This window comes from Pollachius pollachius (assembly GCF_949987615.1).
Source record: "Pollachius pollachius genome assembly, chromosome: 20".
Classification (NCBI taxonomy): domain Eukaryota; kingdom Metazoa; phylum Chordata; class Actinopteri; order Gadiformes; family Gadidae; genus Pollachius; species Pollachius pollachius.
Window position 1 is genome coordinate 5,225,566 of NC_136953.1, and position 15,711 is coordinate 5,241,276.

Sequence of the window (15,711 nt, forward strand, 5' to 3'; positions counted from 1 at the left end):
AAGTCTGTTATTCTGTACCACTCCGCAATATGTAGGCTATGTTGCATATGACACTATATTTTGAGAGGAGCAGTCTTCCATTTGTGGCGAATATAGTGAGCTTGGTATGTGCCTTAAAAACTGGTTTACCAGGAGACATCAAAATAATCACAAACCATGTTTCTAAACGCATACTGGACATTTGAATTGATTCCGACGCCCATGATTATATCCACATGGAGTTACAATCTGAAAGTTGTTCATTATGACGAAATGTGTATGCGTACCATGTTTCATGCATATTACACTTTCCTAGTGTTAAATAAAAAAGTATGGAAGAGAAAAGAAAAGGAGGTTTAGTATGTTAGGTCGTGTGCGTTGGTCATCGCCAGCCAATCACAGCGTGATACTTGGTAGCGTGGGCGGATTTTTTACATAATGAGCGGGCGGGATCCATAATCACGCAGCGATGACTTGTATAAAAATAACCTGGCCTCAAACTTAATTCACCTCTCAGAATCTCTTGACAAGGTGCTGCTTAGTAGAAGTCGACGGACATTTTGATGTCCAACAGCGTCTGGCCCTTCAATCACGCGAGTTTAAAAATTATTGAAAAGACAGCCGCTTGTAAGTCTATGCTACTGCTCCTTCTCAAAATATAGTGTTATATCATGTGCAAACATACATGTCTATGTAGGGTAGTGGTACAGAATAAGAGTATTCAGTTTCGATTTATTATAAATGGGTGTCACCGTCAACAAAGCGAAACCACCGCAACGGCACACAAGTGAACTGTTACGACCAAAAATAAACTTCACACATTAAATAAGTGTTCTAGTTCTTAACCGATTCTTATCTAATACCACCTTTAACATATATATATATATATATATATATATATATATATATATATATATATATATATATATATAAATGTATACAAGTTTGAACTACTGAATAGCTGGTGGTGCAAAGCATTGGCCAGCTTTCAATATAGTCTATATTTCGTTCTTCCTTCATCGTACAAGCGGCTGTCTTTTCAATATTTTTTTAAACTGACGTGATTAAAGGGTCAGCTACATGTTAATGGTGGTATTAGATAAGTGGTTTCGCTTTGTTGACAGTGACACCCATTTATAATAAATCGAAACTGAAGACCCTTATTCTGTACCACTACCCTACATATACATGTATGTTATGACATGACACTATATTTTGAGAAGGAGCAGTCTTCCATACGTGGCGAATATAGTGAGCTTGGTATTTGCCTTAAAAGGTTTACCAGGACATATCAAAATAATCACCAACCGTGTTTCTAAACACATACTGGACATTTGAATTGATTTCGACGCCCATGATTATATCCACATGGAGTTACAATCTGAAAGTTGTTCATGTATGCGTACCATTTATAAAAGTAAGACAGATAAAAGAAAAGGAGGTTTAGCATATTAGGTCGTGTGCTTTGGTCATCGCCAGCCAATCACAGCGTGATTATTGGTAGCGTGGGCGGATCTTTACATAATGAGCGGGCGGGATCCATTATCACGCAGCGATGACTTGTATAAAAAGAGCATAGCCTCAAACATAATTCACCTCTCAAAATCTCTTGACATGGTGCTGCTCAGTAGAAGTCGGCGGACATTTTGATGCCCAACAACGACTGACACTTCAATCACGTGAGTTAAAAAAATATTGAACATATTTTGAGAAGGAGCAGTCTTCCATACGTGGCGAATATAGTGAGCCTTTTATTTGCCTTAAATGGTTTACCAGGAGATATCAAAATAATCACCAACCGTGTTTCTAAACGCATACTGGACATTTGAAATGATTCCGTCGCCCATGATTATATCCACATAGAGTTACAATCTGAAAGTTGTTCATGTATGCGTACCATTTATAAAAGTGTGAAAGAGAAAAGAAAAGGAGATTTAGTATGTTAGGTCGTGTGCGTTGGTCATCGCCAGCCAATGGGTTGATCTTTACATAATGAGCGGGCGGGATCCATTTTCACGCAGCGATGACTTGTATAAAAAGAACATAGCCTCAAACATAATTCACCTCTCAGAATCTCTTGAAATGGTGCTGCTCATTAGAAGTCGACGGACATTTTGATACCCAACAACGACTGACACTTCAATCACGTGAGTTAAAAAAGGATTGAAAAGACAGCCGCTTGTACGATGAAGGCAGTGGTGTAGTCTATTTTATTGGTGTGGGTATACTGTGATGATTCCCTCCCATGCTCGTAAACAGCGCCAAACACATGTACGTGTTTGTCGCTTATGGGGTGTCGCACCACACTCAATAACACAGGGGTCTACAACCTGCTGCATGGATTTAGGAGTGCAACGATTATCAACAATCATGGAAAGCTGAATAGGCTTATTATCAGTTTTAATAACAGTATTAGCAAATATAACACAAAAATAACAAGTTGTCCTTTGTGTACCTATAGTAGCAATAGCACAAAATAATGTAATGAACTGTTTACAACCATGGCTAACCAATGCATGAGAAGGAGATTAAAGGAGACTAATGTTTCACTCTTTCAATTGCTCTAATTTTTAGCTCTTACTGTTGTTATCTAACGTACCATACAGTAATTGAATTGTGTAAAAGTCTGAAATTACTGCACCTTAAAAAATGACCATGAATTAGCTATACTGTCATTTGCATAGTAATTAACTTTAACTTTTGGATAACTGCATGTTGGCTGACATTTACCTAACTTTCTTTCCGTCCACTCTAACCAAGGATGCCTATTTTTTAATTCCCTAGCCTGACACTCAAGGCTGGTCAGGGGTTCTCATCTAAAAGTAACAAGGAGATATACAGTGGGATTAAAACATTCTCTTCTGTTGACTACTTGTTATGTGGTATACACATTAATATGGGAGGACTGGACACACACACACACACACACACTTTTCTGTGTGTGTGTGACAATGTCCTTTTCTGTTGTGTATTTGCTAGTGTCCGTAGCTCTAGTAGTGGCATCTGCTGCTGCAGGGTCAACCGAAGCGGCAGCAGTAGATTTTGGGCCAGGCTTAAAACTAACTAAAACACTGAAATAGTGTAGTGTGCTTTTCCTATTGTAATATTGTAATTGTAACTTTCAATCTGTGTGGGTGGCCAATCACAGCGCGAGAGGGAGGGGCTTGGTCGCCAAATAACATGCAGAGATCATGGACCTATTAAAGAAAGGACAGCGGATTAAAAAATGCTGCCCATTCATTCCTATGAAAACTGCTCGATGGCACAGGGCAACATCAAGGAGAGATTTGCTTCCGCATCAGCCAGCCGCGCCCTAGTGCATGATGGGTCGGCTTAGCTCAGGAGGTAGAGCCTCAGCTGCCCACCTTCTCCTGCAAAAAAATAAATAAATAAAACGGCTAATAAAACACTTGAGGTGGCGTTTTGAAAAGAGAAAACTTACATTTTATTAGTACATGGTATAAAGATTATTATGAGCCTTTGATTGATATCCAGACATTTTTTGCGGAGACACATTCCTGTTCCCCACTTGGCCGCTGAGCACTGATGGATTGTGAAAGTACGCACTGCTCCTGGGGGCTTGGCAGAGATGCAGGCGCAGCTTTGCGCTTCGTAACAGAGCGCGAGCGCGCAGGGGGAATTTTATGAATGGTGAATGTAGGAGATAACTTCCCCTGCTAAAAGTTTTTTTATTGCATATATGCCCAACCGGTATTTGAAAAATATAAACACTGAAGTTCTGTCACAAAACGATTGATACATATCCGTGCACATTTTTAAGTGGGTATACGAAAATCCTGGAGCGTTCCTAGTGGGTATACGGCGTGTACCTGCGTATCACGTAGACTACACCACTGGATGAAGGAAGAACGAAATATAGAATATATCGAAATCTGGCCGATGCTTTGCACCAGATATCAACACATTCTCACTCTGAGAAGGTCAAATACGGACTGTTGGCCAGGGCACTTTAGCGTCGGTCGCTGACGGGAAAGGTACCCTTCGGCGTCGTCTGCAGACGGAGAGGGGTTCAATTCACTACAATGTAATGCCATCCCGGCGATGTTTGACGTTCAGAGCGGGTGCTCCAGCAGCCCATTCACTCCAGTATTAACCCGACTACGGCTCTAATAGATGCTGTGAGCATCTTTCCTATGGGATAGTTTTTAGGATATTTTTCTGTGAAAATGACGGACATACTTTTTTATTCTGGGTGGAAAATATGACATTTTAATATAGTTACGCCATTAAAAGTGTTTATGTAAACATTCTCCATTTTTTCGAGAATTGTGCATTTAACTTTCATAATCTTCACTCAGTGAATGTGAAGGATGTTTGGTTTGATAGTTCTGACGAATATTTCAGGTCTCGACAGAAATATAATAACATGGTTGCTATGATGGTTGCTATGGACGCTAAAACCAGCAGCTGGTATGCCGTTTAAATCATGGCTATAAAACCATTGTCTTTGCTGATTATGTTATTTTATGTAGCCGTGTAATGATTTTATTTTATTTAACAACTTTAAAAAATAAATTAAGCAGGTCATTAGCCCCGACAGGGCGAACAGGAAACTGACGCGAAGCGGAGGTGTCTTGCTTCGCCCTGAAGGAAAAAATAATTCACCGCCGGCAGTCGGGAAGGCTCATGCAAGTGAATGGAGCGTTCCACAGCATAGCTCGTAAGTCCGCCCCTTCCAGGAGACCCCCATGGGACCTCTGGGCTAGGAAAATTAGAATGGGTTTCAATGGAGAGAAGGTAATTATTTTCTGGTTCCAGTCTTTATATGCCCTGGATTACACATACTGTACATTGTTTGTGGATTTAAATTATAATTTTTCATGCAGAGAAAACAAAAAAAATCGCAAAGAAGTTTGATAATGTTATGTTTTGTGTGAGGCCGCTTTTTGAACTAAAGCCCCTCGCTGCTCTCGACGCGAATGATATACGTCACCACCAATCTGGTCCAGACATGGCCATCTCTCTGCTCCACTTCACCGCTTTCTTCAAAGGGGAGGATAAAAGCATAGAAAGAGGTGAAAACAATTATAAGTCGGGGCATGTGGAGAGTTTTAGTTATGCCGATGGGGAGATTGTTGGTCTTGTCCAGGGAGCTTGACGTCACATTCGAGTCATGCATGGGTTTGTGTACCCGACGGGTGACCCGCACAATTTGGATGAAACGGGTGAAAAATAATGTACTTGACGGACACGGGTCGGGTCGTATGCCTGCATTTCAAAATGATGAGAGCAGTTCCTGAACAGCGCCCCCTGGCCCCCACCCGAGAGTGAGCTTGAGTGTCAGTGGATTGCACTATTGGATGTAGAGGGTTCCATTGATGAGGCTCCGCAGTATCGGGACGAAGTTGCTGCTTACATTGATCACAAAACACCTAAAGATTACTCTTTTGGTGTGTTATTATGGTGGGGAGAGCACGGTCGTTCATTTCCAAATATTGCTCAGATTGCCAGATTTATCCTTACCATCCCTGCTCAGTTCATCCAGCATAGCAAGCGAGCGAGACTTCTCCGGTGCTGGATCTGATATTCAGGAACGTAGGAGTCAACTTAAACCATCCACAGTGGATGATCTAAATCACCACACCAAACACCAAATAGTGTAATTCCCTTCCAATTCCGTTCCATCTACTGTGTCCATCTAATGTGGGCGTCTACGCATGTACTACGCAAACGTAAAGACACATCACTAGCTTTCAGCTGTAATGTTTCTAACACCCCTATAAGATAGAAATGGAGCAAGGTAAAACAACGTTGGCTGTGGCAGACCAGTTGCGTGTTAACGTGCCAAAATGAGACTTGACGTGTTCACATGAGAATTTTTGCTGCGCTAACGCAAAATTCGGTCGCGTTAACCCGACATTGGTAAGACTTTATTTGCACTAATGCCCTTCCATACAAACACTACGTCTTAACACACACAATTTGGTCTTGTTAACGTGAGATTTACCATTTTACTCATAGGGCTGTTATCATCAATTTGTATGATTGATCACTGATATATTCTTTATTGTTCATCTTATACATACACTCATACAACTGGACATAAAAAAAAGAAGTAAAACGAGTATACAAACTTAAGATATATGTATGTTCCTGGCCCTGAAAGGTTGAGTCAGAGTCAGTTAATTGGTTGTTCATACACTACACAAAGTAATTGTACTGAATGGATTAATTTTGTTCACTCTTGTTTAAATTGAAGGACCTCCCCGATGCTTCTGATCCTGTTTCCAGTATGGATCAACCAGAAAATCTTAACGGTAAGGCTAGAAGTACATCATATGCTATGATTCTGTCAAGTTTATAGACACAAGCTTACTTTTACGTTTTGTTTTACTGAAAAAACATGTTCCTTCCATCGCCTCTCCCCTCTACTTTAAGCTACTATTATATTCCTAGTTACTGGCAATATAAGATAGCTACACACACTAGTACTATTACCGGGGGCCTTAATAAACAACATTCATAATAGTACGCAAGTTGCAGGTGGAAAGTCGGAAGGGGAAACGCGTAATCTCAGACCTACGTGGGTTTGAGCTACCGAGTCGGAAAAAGGATGGACGCTTAACTACAAGAAAATAAATGAATTATTATAATTATAGATTATGAATTTAAATTATCTAGTTCTGAAAATACTTGTGTCGATAGTAAGTGAACCAACTATACATTGCTTTCATCGTAAAATAACCCTTCAATAAGAACAAGTGCTATTAGTAGTAACAATGCTGGATGCTGTATCGGTATATACTCGGTATCGGCCGATAATCGAGTTCAGGAATCTGAATCGGTATCGGTAAGAAAAAAACGGTATTGAAACATCTCTAATTCTATTCCTATCTAGTGGCAATTTAAGATAGCTGAACACACAATGATTCATCATGCTGGCACTAACATCATTGCTCTTGGCTGGGCTCTGACCGAACAGCAAGTGGAATCTCATTATCATCTTGTCTACTCGTGTAAAATGAAGTCACAGACAATAGTAGACATCTGGGGCCTTTGGCCTGGGACAAAATACACTTTTAGTATCATTAGGATTGCTGATGGAAAACATACAAATCAGCATCTGTATCTGTCTGCACTGGTAATCATGCTTCACATCATGTGATAAATCCCCCTCTTAATGTTAAACACTGATAGAACAAGAAGGTAGCATGCTACATGAATATGCTTGTTTGTTTTTTATCTTTACAGAGGCCATTCCTCCAGGAAATGTCCAAGTTTCCCATGTCAGCAGTAGTACGGTGTATCTTACATGGGAAACACCTGCTGGTGAGGTGGGGGGCTATGTTGTGACCTGTCTCTGTGATACAGACACACCCAGAGAAGAGACAACAGATTCAGACAGTGTGACATTCTCCGATCTGAAGCCCGGGCTCAAGTATGACTTCCAAATTAAATCACAGCTGAAAAGCGGAGGACTCAGCCAGCCTGCCTTGACTTCTGCCCACACAGGTGAGTTATTCTTATAAGATACTAAAACCTTTTCATACAAGTTTCATACTACTCTTTTTGCTTATTGTTATCAGACTCTCCCCTCTCCTTTAAGATACTATTCTATTCCTATCTAACGGCAATATAAGATAGCTACACACACTAATACTATTACTGGGGTCCTTAATAAAAAAACATTCATAACAGTAAATAAACAAAAATAAACAACATAAAATTAACTGAAATGACGAAAAGGGTATTAATGACATGATGCCTTCACAGATTATACCAAAATAACACTGTGCAAATGTTTACAGATTATTATTATATATCATTATTATTGTTATTAGAAATGAACTGACAATAACGGTTAGAACTATTATATCCACAGAAACTGAACTGGAGGGTTTTCTAAAAAAGCTTGGCTTAAAAGAGAACTACAAGGAGAAGCTCTCACTAAGCAGTGTCCTACAGATTGACAAGAAGGCTGTCACAGAGGAAGCGGCTAAATGTCTTTCAGATCTCCCATGGTGCTTTCTCAAGAGGTTAATGATGGTCAATACGACTGCTAGGAATGTGAAATGTTCTGAAGGCAGTGAGTCAGAGCAGGGTCATCCTCATGCCAATGCTGATTTAGATCTTGACACCATGATGGAAGATGAAGAGTCAGGTGAAGTGGTGAATCCATTAGACATAACCACTGCTCTCTTTCTGTGCTCAAATGGCCTCCTTCAGCAGGAAATGGCAATCAAAATGTCCATGTGTCAGTTTGGGTTGCCTCTACTGCTTCCTGATTGTGGCACACAGAAGCACACGCTCATGCTTTGGGCTTTGAGAGGCATTGTTAAAAAGTACAGAACTCAGGCACTCTCGGACACCAAAAGCTTTATTGAAAAATCAATTGTTGTCCCTGAAATTCCGATGGTGTCCTTTGTGAGACTGGGTGAAGGTTCTTTATCGAAGTCAGAGATTCTGAATACACTTCTGAGCAATCCCCAACAGTACCACAACACTTTTGTTCACCATAACATGGAATGTGGTGATGTTCCAAGGGAAATTGCCGATGGACTGGTGGAAACTAGTTGGTATCTTCCCTGTGGTAACAAAAACATTGATATTTTCAATGAACCAGTAGCTGTAGCTAATCTCAGAGGAGATGTTGCTCTCTGTGAATTGCAATATTCATTTTTATGCAAAACGTCTGCTGCAGTTTTTGTGTTTCTTGACAATTTTGACAACCAATACAAACTACTCAAAAAACCACACGAAACAGAGATTTTCTTGATAGTCAATGTGCATAGCAAGAATTTCAACCAGAAAAAATGCAAAAAAGTACTGGAAGAATTAAAATTTGCAAACACCAACATCATTTTTAAGCGAAATAAAGTAAACAACGCCGACTTTACCAAAACCCTACAAGAAATTGTAAGAAACGTTGTTAAAAACACGGGGGGGGGAAAGAGCATAGAGCAAATGGCTGACATTGCTATTGAGCTTGGAATTATGGTTGATGAGCACGCCTCAGACTGTCAGAAAGCTGAAAAAAATGCAGAAGCTATCACCTCAAAAATAACAAACACTGCACAGTACAAAGAGATAGAACTTCCTCGGCAGGGCTCAATATGGAAAGAATTGACCCATTTAGAGAAGGAGGAATGTAGGCTTAAAAAAGCTGGGGATGAAGACCTAGAAAAATACAAAAGTGGCCTAAACCAACAGAAAATACAACTCCGGAAACAGCAGAGGGAGTTCGATATTTCAAATGATATGATCAGCTTCATGGAAGCAATCTCATGTCCAGCTGTTGAACAGGCTTATTTTTTGAAATGGATGCAAATTAAACTTGACAACTTGACCCAAAAACATTTATCAGAACTCAGGGAGCAGTATAAACTCAAATGTAAGAATTTGAGAAAAGAAGAACTTAAAGTCATTGATCAACAACTTTCTAAGAGCTCTTTGGGCATAGAGAACTACTTTCGAGAAATGTGTCAAATCTATGAATCTACAGTCTCCCTTCCTGAATCCGATTCGTTCCGTCAACAATTCATGCACCTGCCCAAGTTGTGTGCCCAATTACTCATTGATGGATTTCCACTGGAGCTTGTGGAAGGAGAAGCATCAAGCATTCCTTTGACATGGGTGAAGGACGTCTTTTCTGAACTGAAAACAATGGTAGATCCAGAGAGCAAGATAAGAGTTGTCACAGTTCTTGGTATTCAGAGCACAGGAAAGTCCACTCTTCTCAACACCATGTTTGGAGTGCAGTTTGCAGTCAGCAGTGGCCGATGCACTAGAGGGGCTTTCATGTTGCTCATCAGAGTGAACAAAGAGTACTCAAAAGAAATTAACTGTGATTTTCTAATCATCATTGACACAGAGGGCCTGAAATCGCTAGAGCTAGCACAATTAGAAGATAGCTATGAGCATGACAATGAGCTTGCAACTATTGTTGTGGGGTTAAGTGACATCACAATAGTGAACATTGCAATGGAGAACATGACAGAGATGAAAGACATCCTACAAATTGTAGTACATGCCTTTCTCAGGATGAAAGAAGTCGGCAAAAAAACAAAATGTCTGTTTGTTCATCAGAACGTATCGGATGTGTCAGCCCATGACAATAACTTAAGGGACAGAACCCTGCTGTTACAACAGCTGAACGAGATGACACAGGCAGCTGCCAAAGTTGAGAAAAAAGAGGAAAACAAAAACTTCATGGATGTAATGGAATATGATCCAGACACTGGCAACGGGTACATTCCTGGATTATGGCATGGAAACCCGCCGATGGCACCAGTCAATTCAGGTTACAGTGAAGCAGTTTATGAACATAAAACAAACATTATCCAAATGTTGAGAGATTGCGAGTCATCTGCTTACAACATGGATGAATTTCTGAAGTGGACAACAAGCTTATGGAATGCCATCAAACATGAAAATTTCATATTCAGCTTTAGAAATAGCCTGGTGGCTGATGCTTACATGAAAATATGCACAGAATTCAACAAATGGGAATGGGAATTCAAAAGGGCCATGTACTTATTGGAAACAAGTGCAAAAACACAGATTTCAAATTTTGGAACAGCTGCTGGCAAATCGGAGGCATCCGACATCAGAGTACTTGTCAGGGAATTGAATACCGAAGCCTGCTCAGAGCTAACTAAATGGGAAGAAAAACTTATTGAAAATCTAAAACAATATTTCAAAACAGATGGTCGTGTCCACCTAGTCGAGAAATACAGAGAAGACTTTATACAAAGTACAAAATTCCTAAGAGGCGAATTGGAAAGGTTGTTTAAATCTGAAGTAAATATAGCGACTGAAAATAAAGAGGGAATGGCAAAAGTTGAGGAAGTCAAGAAAAACACCACAAAACGTTTGGAGGGAGAAGTGCTTCGATTGCTAGAGGAAGGCCGTAAAAGTAAAAACAAGCAATCGGATAAAGAGCTGAGAAAGGATTTTGACCAGATGTGGGAGAAAGCTACAGAACCTCTCCGTGACAAAGTAATGCCCACAACTGATGGTATCTATGGTAAGGTTCATTTTCAACTGAGAACTAATGTAGCCTCGATGGGTAGTAATGCCAATCAGATCGTTAACGTATCACTTAAAGATCATGGCTATGAGGATTTCAAGGCGAATTGTGGCATGTTGTTAAGGTTTACCAAATTGAATTGGAATTATGAAGCAGAGTTACAAGCAAAGGCTGACGAAATTATAGCAAGTTGCAAAAGACTTGTATCTGTTAAAAGGCAGAAGAAAACAGATTACCATGACAATTACATTCAGGAGATTTTGCAGCACATTGATGCAAAACTTGTAGATGTGAAAACAGACACCCAATATGTGGTGAGTTTAAAATTACACATTTGTAGTCATGCAGCCAGAAACTTTGAAAAAATGCACCAGGATTTCATAACAGAAAATGACCCATTCGAGTGCGTCAATCGAGACAAAGATAGGTTTTTTGATGATTTTAAAGACCTGTATCACGCAAGGGAGCAGGATGAAAAGAAAGCTGAGGAATTTGCTAATCGTTGCCTCCAGCCTGCAGTAGAGACCTACATTAGAGTTTCCTCGGTTCCAGATGTTGTTGATGAAATGGTGTCAGACAGAGATTCAGTAAATTTCAGCACGCGCATGTTTTTCCAATATTCTGTCTTAAAAGACTTGCTTTCAAAAAACAAGTTTTGCCACTTCAAAGAGTACACCAGTTCATATGAGAAATTCATAAGGGAATGGATTCAGGAGCAAATTGAGAAACACTTCTCAGATGGGACTAAACTTTTGGAGTTAGAGGATAAATATCTAAAACAATGTATCAGATGGATTGACAATGCTATTCAAAAGTCCCAAGTGAACAAACAAGCGACCCAAAAAGAGTTTGTTCAAGATATTTGCAAGGCACTTGGTGATAAATTGGTAATTTCTCAGGATGCTCTCAGCGCTTGCATGGCGCTTTTGAAAGAAGCCACAGCAGAAAAGTTTGCAGACTTTCTTAAAAAATCAGTGATAGAAATGGAACAAGCTCTGCGGGAAAAACAAAAAGAAACTAAATTCAAAGCGAAACTAGATGGACTCGGGTCAAAGCCACTAGACAACCTTACAGCCAAGTTAGGAGGATGTGGTAAACAGTGCCCATTCTGCAAGGCACCATGTGAGGCAGGGGCAGTGTCTCACAAGGCTCATCATGTTGAAATACATAGGCCAGAGGGGTTTGGAGCATACAGATATGAAGACTCAAAGAAACTTTGTAGTAATATTTGCACATCTGCTGTCTTTAGTGACCACTCATTCAGGAGTGTTGATACTAAGGGGGAGTGGCATCCTTACAAAAAATACAAAGCCATTTATGAGGATTGGGAAATTCCTGCAGATGATAGCTATACAGCATCTGATTACTGGAAATATGTGATGGTCACGTTCAACAAGGACTTTGCTGAATGTTACAATGCAAAGCCTGCAGATATTCCCACTGAATGGACAACAATTAGCAAGGAAGATGCTGATAAAAGCCTTAAAGAGGCATTTGGCGTCAAATAGGATTTGTGGCGAAGATGAGAGTGAGATTTCTTCTCATACCATGAGAAAGAGCGGCCTCTTTTAGAATAATATATATTTGATCTAATGGAAGTATTTTATATCACCATATGAAAAATCACCATATTGCATGATTTATACCATAAATCATGCAATATGTTATGGTGTACAAGTTATCCTACTACATATGTGAGCCAAGAAAGGCTTAACTGATATATATTAGTTATACAAGGATGTGTGCCTTTACTTTTAGCTCAAACCAGTTGATTACAAACTCAGCGCTGAACTTAAATTGCTTCTTTAATTTTGTGGTTTGTTGTTCAAGTACTGTTCCCTTGGAACTTTTAAAGTTTGAGCCTGATGCTTTACATTTTTGTTTGATTTGACATTAACATAATAAACTAAGCACAAAGGCTATTTTATTTGTTTAATTGTTTTGCTGTTCACTCTTTTTTGGATTTCTTTATTCAATTTGTTCAAGTGGCTTTTTTGGATAATCTCTCGCATTGTTAAGGTATTTTCTTTTCTTTTTGAGATTGTAACTGCATCCAGAAATATTAAAAATGTCATTTTAAATTGTTTGAGTGAGCCAGTTGAGAAATATCTGTCAAAATGAATTAGGCTGGTGTGTGTGATTTTATGGTAAGCTTGACACAAAATAAAGGACAGAAAAGTGTCTCTGAATGATTTTATTGTATTTTCTGAACAGAATCAGAGCATTCCCTGAGCACTTACTTCTAAAGTTAAAGGTTGTATCAGCGATGCTAGTGTAACCGGTACCTGGTGTCCTTTAATTAACACTACTACAGTATACAATCAATCAATGTATGGGCCAGATCGTCAGAAGATTCTAGTGTTCGCAAGGAGAGATATGGTACTGTCTGCACAAGAATGACACACGGGAGCAATGAAATATATTTCAAAGGTAAGAGAATTGTTCTTTTCTTATTTTCAATGTTGTTTCTCTCTCTTACCTTTTGTCTTTATTTATTTAAATATAAATATTATAATTAAAACAATTATATAGAAAATAATTACAAAATGAAATGGGGAAAAAATGACACCTCTCTTATTTATACCCTTTTTCCTGCGTCAGTATATTACCTTTCCTGGTTCCATTTACGTCAACTAAATTTGCATCAGGTTTGTTCTATCTTCAAGTACTTTTAACTTAAGTATGTATCTATTTAGTATTTAATTATCTCTGGACACTTTTCCTATTTAATTTCAAGTTATATATATTTTGGTTTATTTGTAGATTTTATGATTCTAATACTGAAACCAGGAAGTTTCTAGTTACTCTTGCGGGAAAAATACTGGAAAAGAGTCAACCCTTACAAAATAAGGTAAAAAACAAAACGGGATTTCGAAATATCTCTGGCTAACACTTAAAACATCCCTCAATTACACATTTCAATAACACTAACCGTACCCAGTAAACATTTTGAAGAACCTATTCTAAAGATTGAGTATGACTCAGTCCTTGTGAAAACTACTCCGGTTTGGTCCGTGTGAAGAAAAAAGAAAAAGCAAAGTCTCTTGTCCCTACCTGAAGATTCAAAAAATTGATAAACCAAGATAGTATGTCTAGCACCCGAAGAAAAATAGCACCTTTCTCTTTTCCAGCCTCTCACGATGTTCCCACACACAGATGTACCTCTCATCTATATTTAGTTTTTTCCATTGACTTTGTGTTTTACCTACTCTGTGTCATTATTTTCTGTATTGCCATTATTTCTTAGATTATACAAAATGTGATGCGAATTAAGGCCAAATACTTTGGCCTTAATTTAAGTTTTTTTAAATGACTAATCCGCTTACAGAATAGTGTTAAAGTAATCTTGTTGACAATCATTCATTTACTCATAAGATACACAAGGATGACCCTAAACAGTTTTAGATGTTTTGGCCAGTTTTAGAGGTGAAAAACAAAATGGCTGAGAATAATATTTTGAACATGAATAGTAGGTGACCTATAGTAGGTGACCTGATACTAAAACTGACCTTCAAAGCAAAAGTGCATAATCTGGCCCTTTTAAAGACAAACACATCTAACAGCTATAAATGTGTCCTATTAGTTTGCTTATAATGAGAATAATAACGACACCAATTGAGGATACCATGATATCTTAATCAGTGGCGTATCCAGGACATTTTTACTGGGGTGGCCAAGATGGGACACAAAGCTAGTGTGGGGTGGCCATGGCATCAGTGGCGTATCCAGGACATTTTTACTGGGGTGGCCAAGATGGGACACAAAGCTAGTGTGGGGTGGCCATGGCATAGCGAAGTTTAATACATATGCGTACGCAGCCAACTGCGGTTCGAATCCCGGTCCTTTGCTGCATGTCACATCCCCTCTCTCTCCCATGATTTCCTGTCTCATAACTGTCAAATAAAGGTGTCTATGCTGGTAAAAAACTTTTTTTTTTTTAAAGTCATTTTTTAAATTCCATTTCCACCTATCACAGTCCAAAAAGTATATCTGGTTATTTTAGCATGTCTATTTTTAATCAGTAATTATGTTCAGAATAGGGTACACATTTTCTAAGAGCCATTTCCTTGTAGTGGATTAAAGTCCTCATCTCTTCACAAGTTAAATTAGAGTAGAAAAATTCAACTGCTCTTAACTCATCCTATATAATAACATTAATCAGTCATCAGCTCATCATCTGTGTCACCTGTATTGTTACCTGTGTTTGCTTTACTAATTGAGGCGCCATCTTGTGGTTACATAAAACACAACAATCCAGGCAACAGAACAAACCAAAATGCTTTAAGATAGACCTTATTAAAAAGTGTATCTGTAAGCAAAGGATAAATTAAGCTTGTAAGGAAAAAAACATAAATATTTGTTGTTCTTTACATGCTTAGTTTATGTTATTACTTATCTTAGATATAATTTGTTGGAGATACTGGAATTAGACTTTTTTGGTTTGTTCTTTGCTTTGGTGTGTTTTTATTTAACCACAAGATGGCACCTAAATTAGTAAAGCAAACATAGGTGACAATACAGGTGACACAGGTGATTGCCTGATGAATAATGTTATTCTATAGGATGCCTTGTGATGTATGAAAATGTGCAAAAACGGTATTCATGGTATTCGGCCCTGATGAAGGTATGAATTGAAACGTTGGCTTTGATTCAGCATAAATTATGAAGTTTATTTAAATCAAACAGTTAAGCCTTAGAATCACAAATTAACTTGATAAATATACATAAACAATTGTAACATA

The 15,711-nt window shown here is 38.7% G+C and overlaps 1 protein-coding gene across 3 annotated transcripts; it reads left to right on the forward strand.

The window, feature by feature from the left end:
• The first annotated feature begins 1,065 nt into the window (after positions 1 to 1,065).
• LOC307091030 (interferon-induced very large GTPase 1-like) lies at positions 1,066 to 13,150 on the forward strand. Of its 3 annotated transcripts, none has more exons than XM_079757863.1 (4): positions 1,066 to 1,658; positions 6,200 to 6,257; positions 7,192 to 7,452; positions 7,823 to 13,150. In XM_079757863.1, the coding sequence occupies exons 2-4, from the start codon at positions 6,233 to 6,235 to the stop codon at positions 12,475 to 12,477; spliced, it is 4,941 nt and encodes a 1,646-aa protein (XP_079613989.1). In that variant the 5' UTR covers positions 1,066 to 1,658; positions 6,200 to 6,232; the 3' UTR covers positions 12,478 to 13,150. The 3 variants fall into 3 exon arrangements, with proteins under 3 accessions (XP_079613989.1, XP_079613991.1, XP_079613990.1); XM_079757865.1 differs by lacking the exon at positions 1,066 to 1,658 and adding an exon at positions 1,682 to 2,126; XM_079757864.1 differs by lacking the exon at positions 1,066 to 1,658 and having other exon boundaries at positions 2,137 to 6,257.
• Positions 13,151 to 15,711: the final 2,561 nt, after the last annotated feature.

Excerpts from the sequence above, each read along its gene's own strand:
- LOC307091030 (XM_079757863.1), top strand. The coding sequence starts at position 6,233 with ATGGATCAACCAGAAAATCTTAACG. Across the intron at positions 6,258-7,191 it reads TCAACCAGAAAATCTTAACG|AGGCCATTCCTCCAGGAAAT; the intron begins GTAAGGCTAGAA and ends TTATCTTTACAG. Across the intron at positions 7,453-7,822 it reads CTTGACTTCTGCCCACACAG|AAACTGAACTGGAGGGTTTT; the intron begins GTGAGTTATTCT and ends TTATATCCACAG.